This window comes from Carcharhinus amblyrhynchos, unplaced genomic scaffold (genome assembly GCF_965287045.1).
Source record: "Carcharhinus amblyrhynchos unplaced genomic scaffold, sCarAmb.v2.hapA scaffold_636, whole genome shotgun sequence".
Lineage (NCBI taxonomy): Eukaryota > Metazoa > Chordata > Chondrichthyes > Carcharhiniformes > Carcharhinidae > Carcharhinus > Carcharhinus amblyrhynchos.
The window spans coordinates 51,167-78,457 of record NW_027650376.1 but is presented as its reverse complement, the minus strand read 5'-3'; the positions used below and the strand labels follow the sequence as shown (position 1 = coordinate 78,457).

The window sequence follows — 27,291 nt, the reverse complement described above, 5'->3', positions numbered from 1 at the left end:
AATTAGCCCTTAGTGTCCGAAGAAGTGTAGTTAGGGTGATTAGTGGGGTGAATGCAGGGGGTTACAGGGACAGAGTGGGAATTGTGGATAAGTTGTTCTGTCTGAGAGTCAGTGTTGACTTGACGGTTCAGATGGCCTCCTCCTTCACTGTACGGACTCTACTCTAGCTGGACAGGCCGTTCCTGCCTCTCTGGCTGGAATCAGTGGGGAAAACTGGAAGGAGAGCAGTAGTACAAAAACCAGGATTTTGTCCGACTAGCCATTTTTTCGGAATGTATCTGGAACTTTCCCAGTCCACGTATCCTCATTCAGCTCAGCACACTGTGACCCCTGTTCCTGCTGATGTACTGACAGGACAGGCTCAGCCGAGTTGCGTTGACGGGTGACCAAGGCTCAGTGGGTATCTCTCAGAGTCAGGGAGGGGTTTGTGGGTTCAGACCCCGCTCCAGGGACCCTACGCTGCCGCACCCAGGGAGTGCCGCAGCTGCAGAGATGGCTTCTCAGATCAGGCACTAAACTCCTCCAATGGGGTATGAATCATAGAATCCCCACAGCGCAGAAGGGGCCTATTCGGCCCATCGACAACAATCCCAGGCCCTATCCCCGTTACCCCGCTTACCTACCCTGCTAATCCTCCCAACACCAATGTCAATTTAGCACGGCCAACCCACCTAACCCGCACAGTTTTGGAGTGCGGGAGGAAACCGCAGCACCCAGAGGAAACCCACGCAGACACGGGGAGAATGCGCAAATTCCACACAGTTAGTGAGCCGAGGCTGGAATTGAACCCGGGTCCGTGGTACTATGAGGCAGTCGTGCTAACCACTGTGCCACCGTGCCGCCCACAGTGTTGGAGGCAGAGCAGGCTGGTTGTCCTGGCCACTACTATTTAAAGCAGGTTACCAGGCCTTTGCAGCTTGTGCGAGCTTGCTGTGTTCACATTAGCTGTCACATTTCTCCCGGTTACAGCACTGACCCCTACAGCAGTGAGTGGACTGCGTGCCTGGATGCAGTGAGGCGTGCTGGAGAAGTCAGACTCTCCCTTTGCTGTCCGTGTGTGCTTTCTGCCTCTTGGTAAGCTGACAATGAAGGGGTTTCTCCAGCAGTGCTGACTGGCTCTTTATATTAAGATGATCATTGCCCTAAGGATGTTAATGCAAACATCAGTTGATGAAAGTGGAGTGACAGAGCCGGGAGCTCAGATATCTGTCATGTGTTTTTTCACTGTTCAAAACAAGCAGTTAAAAATAATTCTTGCATGGGAGCAGTTCTGAGCATTCTGAGCTGAGGGGGAAACAGGCCATTCGGCCCCCTTGGTCTATACAGCTCCTCAAAGCCTCCCCTCTTCTGGGGCGGCACGGTGGCGCAGTGGTTAGCATTGCTGCCTCACCGCGCTAGGGACCCCGTTCAATTCCAGCCTTGGATCACTGCCTATGTGGAGTCTGCACGTTCTCCCTGTGTCTGCACGGGCACAGACTGGATGGGCCAAATGGCCTCCTTCTGCGCTGTGCAGTTAGGTGGATTGGCCATGCTACATTGACACTTAGTGTCCCGGGATGTGTAGGTTAGAGGAATTAATGGGGTGGATTGTGGGGATATGGCTAGGGGTGGGATTGTTGATGGTGCAGACCCGATGGGCCAAATGGCCTCATTTTGCACTGTAGGATTCTATGGATTCCATGATTCATCTCAATTTATCAGTGTATCCTTTGATTTTTGATTTGATTTATTATTGTAACGTATATTAAAGTATTGTTTCTTGTACACTACACAGGCAAAACATACCATTCATAGAGAAGGAAAGAGAAAGTGCAGAATGTAGTGTTACAGACATAGCTAGGGTGTAGAGAAAGATCAACGTAATGCGAGGTAGGTCCATTCAAAAGTCTGACAGCAGCAGGGAAGAAGCTGTTCTTGAGTCAGTTGGTACGTGACCTCAGATTTCTGTATCGTTTTCCAGTTGGAAGAATATGGAAGAGAGAATGTCCGGGGTGTGGGGGGTCCTTCATTATGTTGGCTGCTTTGCTGAGGCAGCAGGAAGTGTAGCCAGAGTCAATGACTGAGAGGCTGGTTTGTGTGATGGATTGGGCTACCTTCACAATCTTCTGTAGTTCCTTGCAGTCTTGGGCAGAGCAATTCTCCTGTTACTTCTTGAAATAATTACTCAGAGGCCAGTGTTCCTTCACCAAATTCCCTTTATTTACTAACTCTGTTCCACTCCTAAGAATGCTTGAGGTACAAAGCCAGAAGCCGGAGCGCCAGCAGTCCTGACACTCCTCAACATGCACACAGTGAGATTTGTTCCCCATCACTAATTGCCCCTTTAGAAGGTGGTGGTGAGCTGCCTTCCTGAACCGCTGCAGCCCATGTGGGGTAGGTACACCCACAGTGCTGTTAGAGAGAGAGTTTCAGGCCTTTGACTCAGTGAGAGTGAAGGAATAGTGAAGGAAAGGATATAAATGTGAGAAAGAAGGTTCACTTGACTGATTCCTGGGATGAGGTGGGGTTTATCTTACAAGAAAAGGATGGACAGGTTGTATCCATTGGAAAGTTGATCCTATTGAATCATAGCAGATCCTGAGGGGACTTGACAGGAAGAGCTGTTGAGAGACTGGAATTCAGGAAATAATTTTAAAAATATGAGACCTCCCATTTAAAATAGGGCTGAGATGCAAATATTTCTCTGAGTTTCAAGCTTATTTATTAAGTGTCAAATTTAGGCTTACATTAACACTGCAGTGAAGTTACTGTGAAAGTCCTCTAGTCGCTACACTCTGGCGCCTGTTCGGGTACACTGAGGGAGAACTTAGCATGGCTAATGCATCTAAACAGCATGTCTTTCGGACTGTGGGAGGTATCATGATTCAAGTTAAAAACTCCAAAGTGTTTTATAAACCCGCCTGAATCATACTTTTGCATTCTGAATTTGGCTGGGATAAGTATGAGATGTTTCACTTCCGGTATGCTTCAAGTGATCCACTAGGGAGCTTTAATCAAACAAAGTTTATTTAAGAATATAGTTGACATGTATAGTAAAAATTAGCAACAACTTTTATTAGTTACAAACAAGAAACAAAACAACCATGATAGTGTATAACCCTCAATGAATATATGTAAACTGCCCCAATCAAAGCCAAAACCTCCCATAGACAAAATACCTCCCTTTTCACAGCTTTAACACCGCACAGACTAATGTTCACGTGATACTGGGATTGCGGCCATTAGTTGAATTCTGCAGTCGAATGCTCTTGAGACTCAGAACAGTTTGAAGACAAGACAGCTTCCCAAAACACCAGAGACACTCTGGTCCAGCCCCCAACAACAGCAGATTTTCACCCTTCAGGAATTAACAAAACAGAATTTTCAAAACAACAGGGAGAGAGGGAAAACAGTTCTTTTAGCTTGCTGTCCCTCCTAAAACTAAAATCTCCAACCTGCAATTCCAAACTGAAACTGAAAATGAAATCCCTGTCACCTGATTTGCCCACCATTTTCTCTCTTCCCAACAAAAACATCACCTGAGATTGTGAGCATGAATTAAAAGAAAGCTCTTAAAGGTACACTAACATCACAGGGGAAACCACAGCACCTGGAGGAAAACCACGCAGACACTGGGAGAACGTGCACACAGACAGTGACCCAAGCCGGGAATCTAATCCGGGTTCCTGGTGCTATGTTTTAGCAGTGGGGTTAGAGCAATAGGGCAGAGCGGAGATCCTGGATGGGATGCGCTTTTGGAGAGTCAGTGCTGACTCGATGGGCTGAACGACCTCATTCTGCATGTGGCGATGATTCTATGGTTCTGTGGAAGGTGCAGTCGAAGGAGCCTTGGTGAGCTATTCATTTGATAGCATTACACGGGCACCGAATCCATTTCCTTAATAGCGCCAATCACTCCCCAACCAACTGTGCCCCTCCTACCTCCCAAACCCACCACTTCCCAACACCCCACCAAAGGGCTCCTGACATTTACAGGGCTGTCACTTCCTAATTGTTCCTGCACCAGCTTCTGTCAGTTTGTAGAGTTGCTCAACATTTAAACTGTTTCATTATGGTTCCCTGTGGCTGGAGTTCTGCCAACCACGTCCTAGAAATCTGATTCTGTTGCTTCCCTCTCACAGGCGTAGCACAGACACCTAAGGTTCCAATATGGTGCGTGGTGGGCCTGTGTTCATTTCCTGCCATTTGCCACGTTAGAGGTTGCTCTGGAGGGAAAACCAGAAATGTTACACACTCAGTGTCAGAATTAGTTGCAGGAGCCGTTTGTTTAGGAGCGGCACGGTGGCACAGTGGTTAGCACTGTTGTTTCACAGCTCCAGGGACCTGGGTTTGATTCCCGGCTCGGGTCACTGTCTGTGTGGAGTTTGCATGTTCTCCCCGTGTCTGCTTGGGTTTCCTCTGGGTGCTCCGGTTTCCTCCCACAGTCCAAAGATGTGTGGGTTAGGTTGATTGGCCATGCTGAAATTGCCCCTTAGTGTCCTGAGATCCTTAGGTTAGAAGGATTAATGGGTATAATATGTAGGGATATGGGGGTAAGGCCTGGGTGGGATTGTGGCTGGTGCAGACTTGATGGACCAAATGGCCTCTTTCTGTGTGTAGGGTTTCTATGATTTCTATGAGTAGACCCTTCAGCCCATTGAGACTGTTCCAACATCAAATCTGATCTGATTGTGGCCTTAACTCCACTTACAGCCCCCTGCCTCACCTCCTATAACTCATGACTCCCTTCTCAAAAATCTGTCCAGTTTGGCCTTGAAGCTTCCACTACTCTCTGGGGGAGAGCATTCCATTAAAAAGAGCACAGTAAGTGTTTTATGTCACGTTGGGCCCAATGGTCTCCTTCTGCACTGTAGGGATTCTATGGTTCTCTGATAAGAAGGGAAAGTGTGATTGAGACTTTGCAGGAACCCTGCCTGATGTCACTTTAGTCACATGCCATTGAATCCCTTCCAATGTCAACATCACAGGGAGAAGAGCGAAGGAAAATGATGGGGCCTAGTGATGTTGTCACTGGACTGGTAATCCAGAGGTTCATGGTAATGCACAGGGGACACGGGTTCGAATGCCAGCATGGCAGATGGTTGAGTATGAATTGAATTTTTTAAAACCCTGGAATTGGAAGTCTAATGATGATCATGAATTGATTGTTGAGTGTGTGTTATTTGTGTGTACATATTTATGTATATGTGTTATTAGTGTGTGTTTGTGTGTGCAAGTGTTTGTATGCATATGAATGTGTATACTTGTATATATGAGTGTGTGTATATATGAGTGAGTGAGTGTGTGTGGGGGTGTGTGTGTGTCTGTGTATATGTGTGTGTGTATCTGTGTGTGGGTGTGTGTGTATATATGTGTGGGTGTGTGTGTGTGTCTGTGTATATATGTGTGTGTGTGTCTGTGTATATATGTGTGTGAGTGTGTGTATATGTGTGTGTGTATCTATCTGTGTGTGGGTGTGTGTGTGTGTCTGTGTATATATGTGTGTGAGTGTGTGTATATGTGTGTGTGTGTATCTATCTGTGTGGGTGTGTGTGTGTCTGTGTATCTGTGTGTGTGTGTGTGTGTGTGTGTGTGTGTGTGTGTCTGCATGTGTGTGTGTGTCTATCCGTCTGTGTGTGTGTATCCGTGTGTGTGTGTATCTGTGCGTGTCTGTGTGTGTATGTGTATCCGTGTGTGTGTGTGTGTATCTGTGTGTGTCTGTGTGTGTATGTGTATCCGTGTGTGTGTGTGTGTGTGTATATGTGTGTGTGTGTCTGTGTGTGTGTGTGTGTGTATATGTGTGTGTGTGTGTGTGTGTGTGTGTCTATCCGTGTGTGTGTGTGTGTATCTGTGTGTGTCTGTGTGTGTATGTGTATCCGTGTGTGTGTGTGTGTGTGTGTGTGTATATGTGTCTGTGTGTGTGTGTGTGTGTGTGTATATGTGTGTGTGTGTGTGTGTGTCTATCCGTGTGTGTGTGGGGGGCAGAAGGATGACTACAACCAGGAGGAAATGTTTATACAAGCAAATTTCTGGTTAGAAATCGGAAATAAAAACAATGTGAGTGGCTCTGGCAGCAGTAGCTGTGGAGAGGGAGAGAGTTAATGTTTTAAATCAGTGTCCATGCTGTGGCCTCCCAGCCTGCAAATCCTTCCCTAACTTTGCAGCTCTCCCCCTGGGGGGGGCAGGAGGGGGGGAAGCAGTGCAGAGATATGAGAATAACACCATCAGCGTGACTGTTTTGGGTAATAGAGTGTGAACAATCTCATTATCATGCATAGGAGCTGAGCTATGTGATCAGGAGGCTGTTGCTATGCCATTGCTATGGTATGTTGCTAGGATTCATTGTGATGTGACGCTGGGTGGGAGGGAAAGAGGAACCCATTCATTCAGATTTCTCCTGCTCTTTCTGATCTTTTTTGCTAATTCCCTCCGCCCCCCCCACCTCCTCTCCGATCCTCCTGCCGGTTTCCTGGGGCGGGTTCAGCCAAGTTGGTTGTCCAGTGGGTAGTCGCACTCCCCCCCCGCCCCCCCAAAGTTGGCAACTGCTTGCTGAGCTCCGATTCCACGCTCTGAGACTCAGCTAGCCCACAGCAGACTTGATCCTGTTTGACTGTGGAGGCTGTCACATTGACCCTGGGTGTGGCACGGTGGCACAGTGGTTAGCACTGCTGCCTCACAGCGCCAGGGACCTGGGTTCAATTCCCGGCTTAGTTCGCTGTCATAGTTCTCCCCGTGTCTGTGTGGGTTTCCTCCTGAGTGCTCCGGTTTTCCCCCACACACCAAAGGTGTGCGGGTTAGGTGGATTGGCCGTGCTAAATTGTCCCTCAGTGTCGAGGGACTAGCTAGGATAAATACATGGGAATATGGGGGTAGGCCTGGCTGGGATTGTGGTCAGTGCAGACTCGATGGGCCGAATAGCCTCCTTCTGCACTGTAGGGATTCTATGACTGGCCTTACACAATTCCAGTGAAACGGAATTGGAGATCTGGGAATTTTTTGATTAATTTTCCCTTCCTCAGTGGGTGCCAAGGCCAAACTTGACATCCCAAACCTCCTGCAGCAAAATCCGGAACTAGGTCGGAGATACGCTCCGGACCTGGACAGCTCTGCTGCTGATTGGATGAAACCACAGGGTCAACAGGACTGTCCGGAAAATTGACAGAGGGTTTTGTTCTAAACCCCTGCCAACCTTCTTGCTTCATCCTGCCCATTCTCCAGACTCAGCTTCACTGCTGGTGTTGAGTGTGGTGATCTCGAAACCACTCTTCAAATGCAGACGGCCTTTTGTCTAACTTCAGCCCGTATGTCTAAAATTTCAACCCTAACCCCTGCCCTCCCTGCCACAGTCCCAGTTACACCATCCCGAACCTCCGTTCCACCCATCACCTAGCCCCCTCCCCTCAAGTCACTGCCACCTGGGGCAACAGTGGTAATAATGTCCCTGGTCTAGTAATCCAGAGGCCCATGTTCATGCTCTGGGGATACGGTGGCGCAGAGTTTAGCACTGCTGCTTCACAGCTCCAGAGACCTGGGTTCGATTCCCAGCTTGGGTCACTGTCTGTGTGGAGTCTGCACGTTCTCCCCATGTCTGTGTGGGCTTCCTCCAGGATCTCCAGTTTCTTCCCACACTCCAAAGATCTGTGGGTTAGGTTGATTGGCCGTGCTAAGTTGCCCCGTAGCGTTCATAGCGAGGGGGATTGAATATAAAAGTAGGGAGGTCTTGCTGCAGCTGTATAGGGCATTGGTGAGGCCGCAGCTGGAGTACTGTGTGCAGTACTCCAGCTGCGCAAGGATATTTTGGCCTTGGAGGGAGTGCAGAGGAGGTTTACTAGGCTGATACCGGAGTTGAGGGGGTTGAGCTATGAGGAGAGGCTGAATAAATTAGGCTTGTACTCGTTAGAGTTTAGAAGAATGAGGGGAGATCTCATTGAGACGTATAAGATGATGAATGGGATGGATAGGATAGAGGTGGAGAGACTCTTCCCGCTCAAAAAAGACAGTAGGACTAGGGGGCACAGCCTCAAGATAAAGGGGAGGCGGTTTAGAACAGAGTTGAGGAGGAACTTCTTCACTCAAAGGGTGGTGAATATCTGGAATTCTCTGCCCGTTGAAGTGGTGGAGGCTGCCTCGCTAAATATTTTTAAGAAGCGGGTTGATGGGTTTTTGATAAGAGAGGGGATTAAGGGTTATGGGGAGAGGGCGGGAAAGTGGAACTGAGCCACGACAGATCAGCCATGATCTTATTGAATGGCGGGGCAGGCTCGAAGGGCCAGATGGTCTACTCCTGCTCCTATTTCTTATGTTCTTATGTTCTTATGTTCTGAGATGCGTAGGTTAGAGGGCTTAGCAAGGTAGATATATGGGGTGACACAGAGCGGGCCTGGGTGAGATTGTTAACGGTGCAGACTCGATAGGCTAAATGGCCTCCTTCTGCACCGTAGGGATTCTGTTATTCTATGACACTGGTTCAAATCACACTGGAGCAGCTGGTGGAATTTAAATTCTGTTAATAAATATGGAACCGAAAGCTAGTTTCGATAATGGTGACGACGAAATTGTTAACAATTGTCTTAACTCACCTAGTTCAAGAAATCTACCATCCTTACCCAGATGGGGTGACACGGTAGCACAATGGTTAGCACTGCTGCTTCACAGCTCCAGGGGCCTGGGTTTGATTCCCCGCTTGGGTCGCTGTCTGTGTTTGCACATTCTCCCCGTGTCTGCGTGGGTTTCCTCTGTGTGGTCCAATTTCCTCCCACAGTCCAAAGATGTGCGGGTTAGGTTGATTGGCCATGCTAAGAAATTGCCCCTTAGTGTCCTGAGATGTGTAGATTAGCAGGTAAAATAAATAAGGATATGGGGGTAGGGCCTGGGTGGGATTGTGGTCGGTGCAGACTCGATGGGCCAAATGGCCCCTTTCTGCACTGTAGGGTTTCTATGATTCTATGATACCCAGCCTGGCCTACATGTGACTCCTGACCCATAGCAATATGGGTGATTCTCAACTGACCCCGAAATGCCCAGCAAGCCTATCAGTTCAGGGGTAACTAGGGATGGGCAGTAAAGTTGGCCTTGCCAGCGATGCCCGCATCCATGAAAAAATATACGCAATCTCAGCCTGACTATATTTTAAAGATTTATTCTTGGATGTGGGCATTACTGGCAGGATGTACATTCGTTGCTTATTCCCAGTTGCCCGTGAGAAGGTAATGGCAGTTGCCCACCTGCATTGAGAAGGTGGTGGTGAGCCGCCTTCTGGAACCTCCGCAGACCATGTGGTGTAGGTACATCCACTGTGCTGTTAAGTAGGGAGTTCCAGGATGTGGACCCAGTGATGGTGAAGGAACGACGACATATTTCCAAGTCAGGTTGGTGAGTGACTCGGAGGGGAACTTGCAGGAAGTGTTGTTCCGAGGTGTCTGCTGCCCGTGTCTTCCTAGATGGTAGCGGTCCTAGGGTTGGAAGATGCCTTTGAAGGAACCTTGGTGAGTTGCTGCAGTGCGTCTTGTAAATGGTGCACACTGCTGCTACTGAGTGTCGGTGGTGGAGGGAGTGAATGTTTAAGGTGCTGGAGGAGGTGCCAATCAAGTGGGCTGCATCGTCCTGGATGTCGTTGAGATTTATGAGTGTTGTTGGAGAGTATTCCATCACACTCCTGACTTGAGCCTTGAAGATGGTGGACAGGCTTTGAGGAGTCAGGAGGTGAGTTACTCTCTGCAGATCTCCCAACCTCTGACCTTCTCTGGTAGCCGCAGTAAGAAATCTTACAACACCAGGTTAAAGTCCAACAGGTTTATTTGGTAGAAAAAGCCACTAGCTTTTGGAGCGCTGTTCCTTCATCGGGTGACCTGATGAAGAAACAGCGTTCTGAAAGCTAGTGGCTTATGCTACCAGATAAACCTGTTGGACTTTAACCTGGTGTTGGGAGACTTCTTACTGTGTTTACTCCAGTCCAACGCCAGCATCTCCACATCATGACTACCTTCTCTGGTAGCCACAGTGTTTATATGACTGGCCCAGTTCCGTTTCTCGTCAATGGTAACCCCAGGAAGTTGATAATGGGGGATTCGGAGATGGTAATACTATTGAATGTCAAGGGGCGATGGTTGGGTCCTTTCTTGTGATACCTGGCAGGTGACTGGCTGTGACCCATGTGTGATTCTTGTGGAGACAAGAGTGTCAGCAATCTTCTTTATTCATTCGTGGGACATGGGCATCGTTGGCTGGCCAGTATTTAGTGCTCATCCCTAGTTGCCCTTGGAGGGCAGTTGAGAGTCAACCACATTGCTGTAGATCTGGAGTCACATGTAAACCAGCTAAGGATGGCAGATTTCCTTCCCAAAAGGGCTTTAGTGAACCAGATGGGTTTTTCCTGACAATTGACGATGGATTCATGGTGATCAGTAGATTCTTAATTTCAGATATTTTTTACTGACTTCAATTTCCGTTATCTACTGTGGTGGGATTCGAACCTGGGTCCCCAGAACATTAGCTGAATTTCTGGATTAGTAGTCCATCGATAATACCACAGGGCCATTGTCTTCTCCTTTGGAGAATCCTCTTCTAAGGGAAGCTGTTTTGAGATTGCTCATCGCCAGGGGTTACGGGAGGAGCATTCCCAGCCAACTGTCCCTAAAAACCTACTCGCAGTCCTCTGAAGCTGACTATCTGAAGCAGGCAAGTCATTGACCACCCAAGGAAGGGCCTGTTTAGGATTGATGGCATGAGCACCTGTGTTTACCAACCCCAGTTTGAAGCAGTTTCCGACTCGTTAATGAGAATTTAGCCAAGTGGCAGATTTGAAGCCCATGTCTCTATCTCTCTCGCTTGCTCTGTCTCAGGGGTCACGACCTCTGGATAGGGTGTCAGCCATTTTGGACTGAAATGAAGAGAAACTTCTCTCACACAGAGTTGTCAATCTGCCCCACAAAGTTGTAGATGTCATTGAGTGTATTCAAGGCAGAAGTCGATTAGGTTCTTGTGAAGGTAGAGTTGAGCTAGAAGATCCACCATGATCTTATTGAACTGCGAAACAAGCTCCTATTTCTTATGTGTGTCTCTTTGTCTGTATGCTACTCTAGTATCTTTTTATCTGAAACATAGAAACTAGAAGCAGGACTAGACCACTCGGCCCTTCGAGTCTGCTTTGCCATTCATTATGATCATGGCTAACCATTGAATTCAATATCCTAATTTTGTCCCCCGCCTTCATCCTCGATATCCCTTCATCCCTTTAGCCCCAAGAGCGAAATCTAATTTCTCCTTCAAACCAGACAACGTTTTAGCCTCAACTACTTTCTGTGGGAGTGAATTCCACACATTCGCCACTCTCTGGGTGAAGAAATTTCTCCTCACCTCAGTTCTCAAAGATTTACCCCTTATCCTCAAACTCTGACCCCCTAGTTCTGGACTCCCCCACCATCAGGAACATTCTTTCTGAATCTACCCTGTCTAACCCTGTTAGAATTCTATAAGTTTCTATGAGATCCCCCCTCTCACTCTTCTAAACTCCAGTGAATATAATCCTAACCGACTCAGTCTCTCCTCATGTGACAGACCTGCCATCCCAGGAATCAGCCTGGTGAACCTTCACTGTGCTCCCTCTATAGCAAGGACACCCTTCCTCAGATAAGGAACACTTGGGACTCTCTCCCTAACAGCGCTATGGGTGTACCTACACCACAAGCATAGCAGCGGTTCAAGAAGGCGGCTCACCTTCCCAAGGGGCAGTTAGGGATGGGTAATAAATGCCGCCCTAGCCAGCGACACCCACATCCCATGAATGAATAAAAGAAAATCATTCTCTGTCCATCAAACTCTCTAATTGCCTCTCTCGCTCTCTCTGTGAAACCAAGTTGTTTTCTTTCCAGCTGTTTTGTGTTAAGAGAGCATCTGCACACAGTAGATTAGAAACCGGAGGGTTAAAGAGTTTAGCTGCTGCCAAGGTTAATCCCTCGATGGAGAGAGAGCCTGAGAGTCTGAGACTGCGGCATGGATTTGAATAAGCAGACGCAGTCCGGGAGGACCCTGGCACTGGCTCAGCCACCAGATCTCAGCTGTCCTGTCATCTGAAAACTTTGTCCTTTTGTCCTTCCTGAAAGATTCTTACTCTCCTCTCTCTCCTGATTTGCTCAATTCCTTGTGTTATTTTAAAATCCCATTTCCCTGTCTCTTTCCCAAATATGCTGTCTTTCTCTGTCCTCCATTCCTTGTGTTCCCTGTCTTTTACTGTGTCTCTCTTTCTGTCGTGTGTGTGTGTGTGTGTGTGTGTGTGTGTGTGTGTCTGTCTGTCTGTCTCTTTCTTTCTCTGTCTTATGTGTGTGTCTCTCTTTCTCTGTCCTGTGTGTGTATCTCTCTCTCTGCCCTGTGTGTATGTCTCTCTCTGTCTCTCTCTGTGCCCTGTGTGTGTATCTCCCTCTCTTTTTCTGTCCTGTGTGTGCATGTCTCTCTCTGTCTCCCTCTCTCTCTCCGTGCCTTGTGTGTATCTCTCTCTCTTTCTCTGTCCTGTATGTGCATGTCTCTCCCTGTCTCTCTCTCTCTCTTTGCCCTGTGTGTATCTCTCTCTCTTTCTCTGTCCTGTATGTGCATGTCTCTCTCTGTCTCTCTCTCTCTACCTTTGCCTGTGTGTGTCTCTCTCTCTTTCTCTGTTCTCTCTGCCTGGTGTTCTCTCTCTTTATCCTATTTGTACATCATTTTCTTTTTCTCTTTTCTGTGTGCTTCTCTCTTTTCCTGTCTTTTCTTTCTCTCTCTGTCCTTTGAGCTTGAACTTTCCTCCCCCATGTTGGAGGGCAACACTGAAAGCTTCACAGGCCCTGCCCACCACCTGCTACATCCCCTGAGCCAGGAAACATGGCGGGTTGTGACCTGGCACACACTTAAAGTGACATTGGTTTGGCCATTCTGATGTCAACTCCAAATACAATTTTCCTGTAGGTTGCTATTTTCATGAAAGTGAGTGGGTTCCTGGGAGCTGTGGGAACCATGCCAGGAAAGTAACTCCAGGAAACTTGGGGGAAGCCTGCTGTGGAGTTTGGAATCTTGATAAATCTGTTTAAAAGCTCCCGCCAACTACAACTGCCACAATTAGATGCTGCTTGAAAAGAGAAATATGTTTTCAATTCAGTAATTGGTCACAAGATTCTTTCCTTAAAAGATAAAAGACCATTAAATTGACCAGCACTGCACAAGGGTTGACATGCATTAGAGTACATTATCCATAGGATAAATTCCTCTTCTGCATTTTACAATATGAAGAATCATATATGAATCCATGCAGTGGATCCTGTGGTTTGATTTTCACAATAATATTATGTCCTGACAGTTGCTGAGCCTTTAGCGCACTCTTCCAGTATTCACTAGATACAGATCCAATGAACTATATAACACTAGTAAATCTTTGAAATGCTCACAAAACTGTCAAAATAAGCAAACAGTTGTTCAAAATTCCCATAGAAAAAAATGCCTTTTTCAAGCTCTTAAAACTTCCAATCTAACATAACCACCCATGCTCCCATTTAAAAAAGCTTTAATCCACTGAACATCTCCCATTCTGATGAAGGGTTATCTAGACGTGAAACGTTGACTCTATTCTCTCCCCGCAGATGCTGTCAGACCCGCTGAGATTTTCTGTTTTTAATCTCCCATTCTTGTCCAAATAAACAAACATTGAGAAATTACCTGAAAGAATGATAAACTTACAACAAGCTCATAAAACTGTCAAGCAAGCATAGCCAGCAGTCCCCTTTGCAGAACATTAAAATGTTTATCGATCTTTGAAGTGGTTTTTCATTTTTTTTTAAAGAACGCTTTTTGCTTATGTGAACAGAATTAGGAGAGCTTGAGTGAATTAAAACCCTTTTCAATTGGATTATGAATGGCTGTGTCTTATTGACAGTTTTATGAGCTTGTAAGAGGAATTTTTCCAAGGGAATTTTCATTGCCTGTTTGCTTATTTTGACAGTTTCAGGAGCATTTCAAATGCTTGCTGATGTTTTTTTGAGCCTCGTAGAACTAGATTGTATGCCCAGTGGATGCTGGAGCAGTAGGTATGGAGAGTGCGTTGGGGGGGTGATACTGGAAGGGGCATGGGGGTATGGAAAGTGTATGGATGGGCTATGGGGTAGAACAGGCATGGGATTATGGAGCGGGTATGGTGTGGGATGGGGGAGAAATGAGTGCTAGATTGAATTGAACCAGGCTGATGGCCCAGTGAAAAGGCAGACCTTATAACCTTCCCATTTCAGCATTGACCCATCTCCGTTGCTGACTTGGGTCTGTTTTGGGAGGTATTGGGCCCAGGTCCAGCCCACTCCAGCTTCTTCAGGATGAAAATTCCTGGAATGGGCTGGCTTTCAGAAGTTAGGAACCTGATGTTGGGAAATGCACGACTTGTGTTTCTAGAAACGTAGAATCGCTTCAGTGCAGAGTGGGGCCCATTCAACCCATCAGATCTGCACTGACTCTCCAAAAGAGCACCTTTCCCAGGCCCAAACCCCAGCCCTAGCCCTATCACTAAGGAAAGTTAGGCCTTTTATGACACCTTCTCTGTTCTTTATCCATTGCTCTCTGTGCATTCTTTCTGTCTGTCTTTTCTCACTCTATCTTCTATCTCTCTCTACCCTCTCTCTCTCTCTCTGTCTTTTCTCTCTCTCCATCTCCCTCTCTCTCTATCTGTCTTCTCTTTCTCTTTTTCCTCTCTCTCTCTTTTCTTTGACTCTTTCTCTCTCAGCTTTTTCTCTCTCTCTGTCTTCTCTCTCTCTGTTTATCTCTCGCTCTCTGTACATTCTCTCTCTGTTCTTTCTCTCTCTGTATTCTCATTTTCTATCTCTCTTCTCTCTCGCTGTCAGGTCTTTCTCTCTCTCCCTGTTCTTTCTCTCTCTCTCTGTCTTCTCATTTTCCCCTCTCTCTCTTCTCTCTTTGTCTCTCCCTGTCTTCTCTCTCTCTCTGTCTTCCCTTTCTCTGTCTCTCTCCTCACTCTTTTCTTTGTCTCTTTCTCTGTTCTTTCTCTCTCTCTGTTCTTTGTCTCTTGCTCTCTGTGTATTCTTTCTCTCTCTCTCTGTCTTTCTGTGTGTGTCTTCTCTCTCTCCCTATCTCTCTCTGTCTCTTGGCTTTTGTCACTCTCTCTTTCTGTGTGTCCTTTGTCTCTGTCTCTCTCTCTCTCTGTTATTTCTCTCAATTTCTCTCTGTCTTATCTGTGTGTGTGTGTGTGTGTGTGTCTTTTTTTTCTCTCTCTATTTTCTCTCTCTCTGTTTTCTCTCTGTCTCTGTCTGTCTGTCTCTCTTTCTGTCCCTCTCTCTCTCGTTCTCTGTCTTGTGTATGTGTGTGTGTCTCTCTCTCTCTTTTTCTCCATCTCCCCCTCTCTATCCTTTCTCTCTCTCTTCTCACTCTCTGGCCTTTGTTTCTATCTCTATCTCTGGATGGGATTCTCCCCCCCCCAAAAAATTTGAAGTGTCAAATTTGTGTAAGAACTGGAGTAAATTCCACTGCTTTTTTGCTGTGGGATTTTTCAAAATGAATCTTGCACACTCTGGGCATCAGAGTGCCCCAGCCTGAATCTCATTAACAATCAGTGGGCAGGGACTATTGCTACTGGAGTGGCCGGCAGCGTAACACTGAGTGTGGGCCACTGCACGGACACCGATCAGAATGGAGATCACTGGGCCAGCACAGCACATCGTACCCCATCGATGCCCCCCTCCCCCCCCCGCCCCTCCCCCCCACCCCCAACCTTGCAGGCCTGATCTGCCCGACTGAAGCAAAACTCAAAACAGCAAAATAAATGTAACCACGCAACCAAAATGTTATTTCCAGAGCAAGTTTTTTCAAGTCAAGGTTTATTTGTAAGTCACAAGTAGGCTTACATTAACGCTGTAATGAAGTTATTGTGAAAATCCCCCTAGTCGCCACACTCCGGCGCCTGTTCAGGTACCCTGGGGGAGAATTTAGCACGGCCTAACCAGTACGTCTTTCAGACTGTGGGAGGAAACTGGAGCACCCGGAGGAAACCCACACAGACACGGGGAAAAGGGGCAAACCACTGTGTCACCATGCTGCCGCTACGCTGCGTTCTGCAAAGAAATGAACCATCGAGGAAAGGATTTGCATCTAGTTTAGCAGTGCCCCACAGGGCTGGGGATCACTCTGCGTGTAACTGATTCTCCATGTGCTGACACGTGAGTCTACAGTGTGTCAGCATGACTGACACACTAGCAGCACGGTGGCACAGTGGTTAGCCCTGCTGCCTCACAGCTCCAGGGACCTGGGTTCGATTCCTGTCTTAGGTCACTGTCTATGTGGAATTTGCACATTCTTCTCGTGTCTGCATGGTTTTCCTCCAGGTGCTCTGGTTTCCTCCCACAGTCCAAAGATGTGCAGGTTAGGTTGACTGGCCATGCTAAAAAATTGCCCCTTAGAGTCCTGAGATGCGTATGTTAGCGGGATTAGTTGGTAAATATGTAGGGATAAGGGGGTAGGACTTAGGTGGGATTCTGGTCGGTGCAGACTCGATGGGCCAAATGGCCTCCTTCTGTAGGGTTTCTATATGCCCACTGGTCCATTGCCCTGCTGTGTTGGCACGATGATGCGATCACTCTTTCCCAGCTCGATGAGAGAGGCCGTGTTAAGGAGGCAGGTTGGGAGAATCCAAGGGGAAATGGATCTGCGCCAGGGTAGTGTACGTTTGCCAATGACAGGAAAACTGCAAAGGTCTTGTAGGCGGGGTATCGTTGGGGCCCAAGGAGAATGGGACCGGCAGGACGGGGGGTCGGGGAGGGGGCAATGGCACTCGAACGCCTCCTTGTGGTCAACTATGGGAGGGGACTGTTGGTCCACCACCCCCCAACTCCCTGAAGCCTGTCCACCATCTACAAGTCAGGAGTGTGACGGAACACTCCCCACTTGCCGGGATGGGTGCAGCTCCAACACTCAAGGAGCTCGACACCATCCAGGACGCAGGCGGCACAGTAGCACAGTGGGTTAGCGCTGCTGCTTCACAGCTCCAGGGACCAGGGTTCGATTCCCGGCTCGGGTCACTGTCTGTGCGGAGTTTGCACATTCTCCTCGTGTCTGCGTGGGTTTCCTCCGGGTGCGCCAGTTTCCTCCCACAGTCCAAAGATGTGCGGGTTAGGTTGATTGGCTGTGCTTAAAATTGCCCCTTAGTATCCTGAGGTGTGTAGGTTAGAGGGATTAGTGGGTATAATATGAAGGGATATGGGTGTAGGGCCCGGGTGGGATTGTGTTCGGTGCAGACTCGATGGGCCGAAGGGCCTCTTTCTGCACTGTAGGGTTTCTATGATTCTATGACAAAGCAGCCCCGCTCGATAGGCACCCCATCCACTACCTCAAACATGGGTTGGTCTGAAATTGGGGCAGGGAGGGAGACAGGAGCAAACTGGATCCTAATGTTGGTGCCTCTGACTCTCCCACAGACAGGAATCCTCACACAGCGCCATGTCGTCTGAGCAGGGGGAGACTTCACCCTCACAGCCACCCCACTCTCCAGTGTCGCCGCCTCTATCCTACTTCCGCGACAGCATCAAGACGTGGGAGCGGAACAGCTCTCTCCTGGCGGACCTACCCAGCCCTCTCCCCACCAAACGTACCCGCACCTACTCTGCGTAAGTATCCCGGGGGCCGCAGCGTTACTGACCAACAGCTCCCATCGGCCTGGGAGCTTCTCACACATTGAGGTTCTTGTTTATTCGATGCGTGTCGAGTAGTCTGTGCACCGAGCAGATAATATACCCAACAGGGGATTTGAATGTGTCATCACTATTCTGTGTTCAGTATTTTAGACTTTTAGCCAATTCTGTGTTACTACAGTTCTTTCACACTGACTACATTACAATTCGCAGTTTCTGTATTCCATTATTACACAAAACAAATGCAACTCATCGCGAGATGAACTCAACTTGCCCTTTATCAGTAACTTTACTTCACAGATTGTCTCCTTTATTTAAAACTCTTTTCCCCATTGGTCCATTTACAACTCCCTTTATTTCTCATCTCGTTTCCCCTATAGGCAGCACGGTGACACAGTGGGTTAGCACTGCTGTCTCACAGCGCCAGGGATCCGGGTTCGATTCCCGGGGGCACGGTGACACAGTGGGTTAGCACTGCTGCCTCACAGTGCCAGGGACCCGGGTTCGATTCCCGGTGGCACAGTGGGTTAGCACTGCTGCCTCACAGCTCCAGGGACCCAGGTTCGATTCCCCGGCAGCACAGTGGCGCAGTGGGTTAGCACTGCTGCCTCACAGCTCCAGGGACCCGGGTTTGATTCCCGGGGGCACGGTGACACAGTGGGTTAGCACTGCTGCCTCACAGCGCCAGGGACCCGGGTTTGATTCCCGGGGGCACGGTGACACAGTGGGTTAGCACTGCTGCCTCACAGCTCCAGGGACCCGGGTTCGATTCCCGGTGACACAGTGGATTAGCACGGCTGCCTCACAGCGCCAGGGACCCAGGTTCGATTCCGGCCTCAGGTCACTGTCTGTGTGGAGTCGGCACGTTCTCCCCGTGTCTGCGTGGGTTTCCTCTGGTTACTCTGGCTTCCTCCCACACTCCAAAGATGTGCAGGTTAGGCAGGATTGGCCATGATAAATTGATCCTAATGCCAGTGGGATTAGCAGGGTAAATACGTGGGGTTATGGGAATAAAGCCTGGGTGGGATTGTAGTCGGTACAGACTTGATGGGCCAAATGGCCTTCTTCTGTACTGTAGGGTTTCTATGATTGGTTCTTCCAGCACTTCAGCTAAATTATTTACTCCTTTGGAATCAACAGATCAGCTTGGCTCAGCACCAGGAGACCCGCGTGTAGACACCCAGACTGAGGCCTGAGACAAGCCTGTAATGGTGTCTCCAGCCTCGGAGAATCATAGAATCCCTACAGTGCAGAAGGAGGCCATTTGGCCCATCAAGTCTGTACTAACTCTGTGACAGAGCATCCTAACCAGCAACCACATATTTACCTTGCTAATCCCCCAAACCTGCACATCTTTTAAACACTAAGGGACAATTTACCATGGCCAATCCATCGAACCAGTACATCTTTCGACTATGGGAGGGAATCGGAGCAGAATCATAGAATCTGTACGGTGCAGAAGGAGGCCATTTGGCCCATCGAGTCTGCACCGACCACAATCCCACCCAGGCTCTATTCCCGCAACCCCACGTATTTACCCTGCTAATCCCTCTAACCTACACACCCCGGGACAATTTAGCACGGCCAGTCCACCTTACTTATACAGCTTTGGAATGTCGGAGGAAACCAGAGCACCCGGAGAAGACACGGGGAGAACATGCAGGTTCCGCACAGACAGTGACCCAAATCCGGGTCCCTGGCGCTGTGAGGCAGCAGTGCTAACCACTGTGCCATCAGTGCCAGAGGGACCTTAGGGTTCATGTCCTGAAAGCAGTAGTATCGGTAGATAAGGTGGTTAAGAAGGCATTTGGGATACTTCTCTTTGTTAGCCGAGGCATTGAATGTAAGAGCAGGGCAGTTATGATGAAGCTGTATAATACAGCTAGAATACAGTGTGCAGTTCTAATTGCCACACTATAGAAAGGAAATGAACATAGCCTTCCTCTGGTATGGCAACTAGAACTGCACACTGTATGTTCATATCCTTCCAATAGAGAGAGTGCAGAGGAGAGTCACCAGGATTCACTGGGGTGGAGCTTCTCAGCTATAAAGAGGGGGTTAGACTGGGGTTGCTTTGTTGTTTTCCTTACAGCGGGGAAGACTGAGGAGGGAGCTGATTGAGGTGTACAGAAATTGTCAGGGACATAGGTAGGACAGATAAGAGAAACTTTTCCTCTTAGTAGAGGGGTCAATAACCAGGGGGCATAGATTGAAGGTAAAGGGCAGGGGATTTGAGGTATAACTTTTTCACCCAGAGGGTGGTGGGAATCTGGAATTCACTGCCTGAAAGAGTGATAGAGGCAGGAACCCTCCAGATTTTAGAATCGCTTTGATGAGCACGTGAAACGCCGTTGCACACAAAGCTACAGACCAAGTGCTAGAAAATGGAGTCATGATACTGTGCTATTTTGCTATATTTTGTGTGTAAGGTGGGGAAGCTATAAGAGGCACAGTTTTGTTCCAAGAGTCAACCTGTCTGGGAAATCATAGAAGATAGGGGCAAGAGGTGGCCATTTGGCCCTTTGAGCCTGCTCGAAGCAGGCAGTTCGAGGATAACAACTGATTTTTAGATAGGAATTTGTTACTTTGTAGAGTTAATGGACCTTTTATTTATTTAAGTTCTCTTGTGATTTTAGTAAAGCTATGCAGACTCACGTGAGTTTTGGTTAGGTTGACGGACAGGGACAGAATCATGTGATTGATGGGAGGCACGAAGCTTGCAAAAAAAAGTTTCATTTTCATTTAAAACCAAGAGCACTTCCTGCCTAAAATGGTGGAAGACAACAGTGTCTCTGTCTTTCTCTCTCTCTCTCTCCCCAGAGGCTTTCGAAAAGCTCCAAGACTGTTCACCTAAGTCACAAGCAAATATGCCTGTGTTTTGCTAACTAAATCATAAAGAGGGATTTAAGTCTAAAAGAGAAATATTGGTTGTTTGGAACTATTAGTGATAACCTAGCAGTTAAGAATTGTATTTTGCCATGTTTAAGTATTGTTCATTTGTTAAATGTTAAGCTTAACTCATTTGTTACAGTTAAGCTGTGTTATTAAACAAAATTTGTCCTGCTAAAAGCTTCCTAGTTTGTCAGTAGAATCGTGCCTGGAGTGAAAGATCCTATCCTCACTCTAATACCAAAACAGAAAATTGTTGGGGTTGACTTTGACTCCATAACATACCCTGGGATTTCTGATCTGGTATCCTAACCATGGGGTTAGAATAGATGGGCGCTTAATTTCATTTGATTTGATTTATTATTGTCACATGTATTAGCATATAGTGAAAAGTATTGTTTCTTGCTCGCCATACAGACAAAGCATACCGTTCATAGCGAAGGAAATGTGAGAGTGCAGAATGTAGTGTTACAGTCATAGCTAGGGTGTAGAGAAAGATCAACTTAATGCAAGGCAGGCCCATTCAAAAGTCTGACAGCAGCAGGGAAGAAGTTGTTCTGAAGTCGGTTGGTGCGTGACCTCAGACTTTGATATCTTTTTCCCAACGGAAGAAGATGGAAGAGAGAATGCCCAGGGTGTGTGGGGTCCTTAATTATGCTGCTTTGCCGAGGTAGCAGGAAGTGTAGACAGAGTCAATGGATGGGAGGCTGGTTTGTGTGATGGATTCACAACCTTTTGTAGTTTCTTGTTGTCTTAGTCAGGGCAGGAGCCCAGACCAAGCTGTGATACAACCAGAAAGAATGCTTTCTGTGGTGCATCTGTAACAGTTGGTGAGAGTCATAGCTGACGTGCCAAATTTCCTTAGTCTTCTGAGAAAGTAGAGGCTTGATTGATGGCACAGATATAATGGGCTAAAAAGCCTCTTTCTATACTGTAAAATGACTCTTATTCCCAGGAACTTTATGTATTTGTGATGTTGACACTGGTCTTTCCTCTTCCAGCTCTGCACGGGCAACGCTCGGACCCCTGTCCAAGGGAAAATGCAAGTGTTTCTCCAGGTCACAGGGTCATGGGTTCATTACACCCATGGATGGGAAAGAGGACATCTTTGTACACATCTCCGAGTGAGTTAATATAGTGTCAGCTCTTCATATATTTCAACTTTGGGACGGAAGGTACTGGGGGTGGGGGAGGCGAGGGGGAGGGGGGAGACGGGAGGGCGGGGGGGGGGGTTCGGGGGGATGTGTAGTTTGTGGAGTACGTGGAGGGTTCATCAGCCTTGAGTTACACATTGTGAACAATTTATTCACATTGACGTGACTGAGAGGTTGTGACAGCTCCAGTAGGAGGCAGTCTTGAACAAGTTTCTCTTCCATGCCCCACCCACCCAACTACCCCATGGCCACAGTTTAACTCATTCCCACATGAAGCAAAAAGGCAGTTGCCCTCAACAGGCCCATGTACCATTTGTGCAATTAAGCAAAACGGTGGACAGAAATCTGGGAGAGGTGGTGGTATCATGGTATTGTCACTGGATGAGTAATCCAGAGACCCAGGACAATCCTCTGGGGACCCAGGTTCGAATCCCACCATGGCAGATGGTGAAATTTGAACCTGGAATTGGAAGTCCAACAATGATCATGAAACCATTGCTGTAAAACTCTTTCTAGAGGCAATTAGAATCCTCCGCCTGTTCTCCGTCTTCCTTGACTGTTCTTCGGTAAATTTTCCCTCCTCCCAGTATACTAGGAGTGAACTTGTCAAGTCAATCCTTCGAATTTGGACACAAGTTGGATGACACTTTGGGTTTCAGGCCTGGTCACTGGCCTCCCAAGTATTACATAGAACCCTACAGTGCAGAAAGAGGCCCTTCGGCCCATCGAGTCTGCACTGAATACAATCCCACCCAGGTCCTACCCCCATATCCCTACATATTATACCCACTAATCCCTCTAACCTCTGCTACCCTGGACACTAAGGGGCAATTTCTTAGCATGGCCAATCAACCTAACCCGCACATCTTTGGACTGTGGGAGGAAACCGGAGCACCCGGAGGGAAACCCACGCAGACACGAGGAGAATGTGCAAACTCCACACAGACAGTGACCCGAGCCGGGAATCGAACCCAGGACCCTGGAGCTGTGAAGCAGCAGTGCTAACCCACTGTGCCACCGTGCCACCCACAGCTAGGTTCTGTACCATGTATAGCCCATGTTGGGACGCTGCAGTTGGAGCGGGGTGAGTAGATACCCGATGGCCCCAGGATCCCGGGTGCCCCCACAGAAACCCCCTCCCCCGGTTGGTGGACACGCCCTGGTCCTTTACCTGAGTACGTCCCCCCCCCCCGCCCTGCCGAGGTGTGGGGACCAACACGAGAACATCTCTCTTTTCCTTCTCACTCTTCGTCTTCTCCCTCCTTCGCCGTCTCTCTTTCCTTTCTCCGCTCGCTAGTTTATAGCCTGGGCTGTTTGGACCCTCAGTTGATTCTCCAGCCGCCTTCCCTCTGCCTTTTTGTTTTCATATTGCCACCATCATTCCCACTGCAAGTATCAAACCATACGTACTGTTCTTCCCTGAGCTGTCTCAGTGCCAAGTGATGAGCCCCACAGGGCAATCTTGTGTAATAAAGACCAAATACTGTGGATGTTGGGAATCTGAAATAAAAACAGAAAATTCTGGAAATCTCAGCAGGCCTGACAGCGGCTGCGGAGAGAGAAACAGACTTAACCTCCGCACAGAAACATAAAAAATAAGAGCAGGATGAGGCCATTCTGCCCTTTGAGCCTGCATCGCCATTCACTAGTGAGATCTTCCGGTCTTGCCAAGGACTACAGACTTTTGCACACCGCCGTGGGCAGGATTGGGAGAGGGGTGGGGAGTAGACTCCGGCGGGACTGGGAGATCCTGCTGGGGAGGGGGAAACCTTGCCCGTTAACTCCGCTTCTCTCGCCGCGCGTGTGGCCAGCCTCTGTCGGACGTCACTGCTGTCTCGTTCATCGCCGCCTACCGTAACCGAGCCCTCTGACCAAGTCTTCCCATCTCCCTTTCTCTCCCTCCAGCATCGAAGGGGAGTACGTGCCGGTGGAAGGAGATGAGGTCACGTACAAGGTTTGCGCCGTCCCACCCAAGAATCTGAAGTACCAGGCCGTCGAGGTGGTCATCACTCACCTGGCCCCGGGCACCAAACACGAGACCTGGTCTGGGCAGATTATCAACTCGTGAGGGAGGCCGGGCCTGAGGGGTCGGGCCCAGGAGCCCGACAAGCCAGCCCCACTGACAGGGCCTCCATAATGCAGCATAACATAAGAAGAATAAGTGTGGGGAAGAGTTTGTGATTTGTGAGCTGTGTATTGTCATAGACTTTAAAGGTTCTGGATTTGAAAAAAGAATTATCTACAATACAGGGTGGGAAAAGGGGAGTGATTGTGACAGCCCTTTCTTTATTTTCACCACAGTTCACTTGCCGCGCTAACTATGGAATATTCTCGCTTAATTTAAGCTTTTGGGCTGGATCTTTTAGTTGAAGATAAATTGAGTGGAATCCGTTCCTTTTGCTTCCCAGTGACAGAGTGGACTCATTCGAAATTTAAGATTCATTTGTCACAGTCCAGCTACTTAGGACAGGACAGGAGGGGCCATTCAGCCCCTCAAACCTGTTCTACCCCATTCACTGGCTCACCTGTGTCTCAACTCCATCTGCCCGCCTTGATTCTGTAAACCTTAATACCCCCGTGGAGTAAAGATCTATCAGTCTCAATTTTGACATTTCTACTTGGCCCCCAACAGCTCTTTGGAGAGAGAGTTCCAGGTTTCCACTTTGTGTTTGCAAACATACAAATTTCGGACCCGAAACACCACCCCTCTATCAAAGATGATCTGATTGTGGTCACGTCTTCTCCTTCTTCTCTACCCCCATGGCCTTCAATACCCCCTTGCCAATCAAGAATCTATCTACCTCTGCCCTAAAAATATTCATTTGACCTGGCCTCCAAGTGCCTCTCTTGGAAAGAGAGCTCCTCAGGTTAACAGAGAGAGGTAGATGAGACTCAGAGGCCGGAATTTTACTGCCTTGCCCACCACGGGAATCGGAGTGGGTGAGAGGCGGACAATGGGAAGGTCCGTTGACCTCAGGTGAGATTTTACGGTTTTGGGACGAGCGAGGCTGTAAAATCCCATCCAGAGAGAGAGAGAAAGAGATAGCGAGAAAGACAGAGAGGGAGAGACACTGTGAGTGAGATAGAGTGAACGAGAAAGAGCCAGAGAGAGGAGTGAGAGAGAGACAACAAGAAAGAAAAAGACAGAGAGAGAGAGCGAGAGACGGTGAGAGAGTGAGAAAGAGGGAGAGAGTGAAAGGGAGAGACAGAGAGAGAATGAGAGAGAGGAAGAGACTGTGAGAGAGTGAGAAAGAGGGAGAGAGTGAGAGGGAGATTCAGTGAGAGAGAGAATGAGAGAGAGGGAGAGACAGTAAGAGAGGGAGAGACAGTGAGAGAAAGAAAATGAGAGCGAGGGAGAGACAGTGAGAGAGAGAGAAAGAGGGAGATTCAGTGAGAGAGAGAATGAGAGAGAGGAAGAGACAGTGAGAGAAAGAATGAGAGAGAGGGAGAGACAGTAAGAGAGGGAGAGACAGTGAGAGAGAGAAAATGAGAGAGAGGGAGAGACAGCGAGAGAGAGAGAAAGAGGGAGAGAGTGAGAGGGAGATTCAGTGAGAGAGAGAATGAGAGAGAGGGAGAGACAGTAAGAGAGGGAGAGACAGTGAGAGAAAGAAAATGAGAGCGAGGGAGAGACAGTGAGAGAGAGAGAAAGAGGGAGATTCAGTGAGAGAGAGAATGAGAGAGAGGAAGAGACAGTGAGAGAAAGAATGAGAGCGAGGGAGAGACAGTAAGAGAGGGAGAGACAGTGAGAGAGAGAAAATGAGAGAGAGGGAGAGACAGCGAGAGAGAGAGAAAGAGGGAGAGAGTGAGAGGGAGATTCAGTGAGAGAGAGAATGAGAGAGAGGGAGAGACAGTGAGAGAGAGAGAAAGAGAACAAAAAAAAGAGATGATGTGGAGGTGCCAGCATTGGACTGGGGTGGGTACAGTAAGAAGTCTCAAACCCCAGTTAAAGTCCAGCAGGTTTTTTTGGTATCACAAGCTTTTGGAGCACTGCTCCTTCATCCAGTGAGTGGGTGAGTGACTCACCTGAGGAAGGGGCAACGCTCTGAAGGCTTGTGCTAGCAAATAAACTATTGGACTTTAACCTGGTGTTATAAGAGAAAGAGAGACATGGAGAGAGAGAGAGAAAACGAGAGAGGGAGAAATAGAGTGTGAGAGACAGACAGGCAAAGAGACAGACAGAAACAGAGAGAAATAGAGAGAGAGTGTGAGAGACAGAGTGTGAGAGAGGCAAAGAGACAGAGAGAATTCAAAATTAAGAAACAAATTCTTTTCATCTCTCTCCTAAATGGGAGGTCCGTTATTCTAAAACTGTGTCCCCTCCCTCCCCCCTTACCTCTCCCGCAAGGAGAAACATCCTCTCAGAATCCACTCCATCAACTCCCCTCAGGATCTGACCTGTCAAAATCTTCAATAAAATCACCAATCCCGCGTGATTTTAACATCGCCCTGAATGGTCTGACGCTAACTTTGACGTTATGCCTCCTTATTGTGAACTCGTAACACCGTCGGAAATAGTTTCTCTCTCTCTCGACCCCTAGCAAATCCTCTAACCATCTTGAAAACGCTTCGATGAGATCACCCCTTAGTATACTCAACACGACTAGTTTAGGAAAAGCAATGGAAAATACTCGTCCTCCCGCTGCCATTTCCAGGAGCATCGAGGCCCCATTTTTGTCTGAGTCTCGGTGGCGGGTTTAGCTGTCTGTGCTACTGCCTGATGGAGGAGTTACAGGAGCCTGAGGCTAAAACCTGAACAGAAAACCTCACAAAACCGCTGAGGCAACCAGGAAAGGGTTTTTATATCAGCCTGGTTCCGTCAGGTGGTGCAGTGATAAAGCCTAATACTTTGGGGACCTGGCTTCAAATCCCACCACGGCAGCTGGTAGAATTTAAATCCGATTAATAAATTTGGAATACGAACTTGTCTTGGTAACGATGACCCTGAAACTATCATCAACAAACACATCTCGTGCGCTCTAAGGTCCTTTGATTGTGGTGTATGAAGTATTGTTCCTTGACACTCCTCTCAATGTCAGTCAGAGAGAGTCAGACCCAAGGACCATGTCATTTGGGGAGGGCTTTTCCAGTCCTTCCCACTGACAGGATTTTCCCATCCCACCAGTCGATCCCCCCCCCTCCACCGCCCTTACCAGCGGGGCTGGTGAACCAAGCAGATGCCCATTGGCTTCGACAGGACTGGAAGATCTGGCCAGTGGCCAATAGCTCAGTGTGGGGGAAACCCACCAGGAGAGAGGGATGGGGTGTTAAATCCCAGCTTAGACTATGTGTCCCGCTCGAGCTCCGAAGCCAACCAGAATTATTATTTTTTCCTTGAGAAAGCTTTTAGAACAATTTCTTAAATGGATTGTAATTTCCTGGATATCCTAAGGGTCTGGGTGAAACTTGTCCGTAAATATTCTCTCAACAAGAGTGGGAACTACTGAGTTTTTGTTATAGAGGTCAAAATGTGACAATTGCTGTTTTAATCAAATTTATTACACTAAGAAAGCAAGCAATTGTGCTTCATAGAATCCCTACAGTGCAGAAGGAGGCCATTCAGCCCCTTGAGTCTGCACTGACAACAATCACACCCACCCCCTACCCCTACATATTTACCCTGCTAGCCCCCC

General features: G+C 48.1%; 1 protein-coding gene across 1 annotated transcript; it reads left to right on the top strand.

Annotated features, from left to right (window-relative positions):
- Positions 1 to 1,055: 1,055 nt before the first annotated feature.
- Positions 1,056 to 27,291, top strand: LOC145339725 (cold shock domain-containing protein C2-like). Its single transcript, XM_080184248.1, has 4 exons — positions 1,056 to 1,074; positions 17,406 to 17,594; positions 21,509 to 21,631; positions 23,567 to 27,291. Exons 2-4 carry the CDS (start codon positions 17,428 to 17,430, stop codon positions 23,727 to 23,729), a joined length of 453 nt encoding a protein of 150 aa, XP_080040374.1. The 5' UTR covers positions 1,056 to 1,074; positions 17,406 to 17,427; the 3' UTR covers positions 23,730 to 27,291.

Excerpts from the sequence above, each read along its gene's own strand:
- LOC145339725 (XM_080184248.1), top strand. The coding sequence starts at position 17,428 with ATGTCGTCTGAGCAGGGGGAGACTTCACCCTCACAGCCACCCCACTCT. Across the intron at positions 17,595-21,508 it reads CGTACCCGCACCTACTCTGC|CTCTGCACGGGCAACGCTCG; the intron begins GTAAGTATCCCG and ends TTCCTCTTCCAG. Across the intron at positions 21,632-23,566 it reads ATCTTTGTACACATCTCCGA|CATCGAAGGGGAGTACGTGC; the intron begins GTGAGTTAATAT and ends CTCTCCCTCCAG.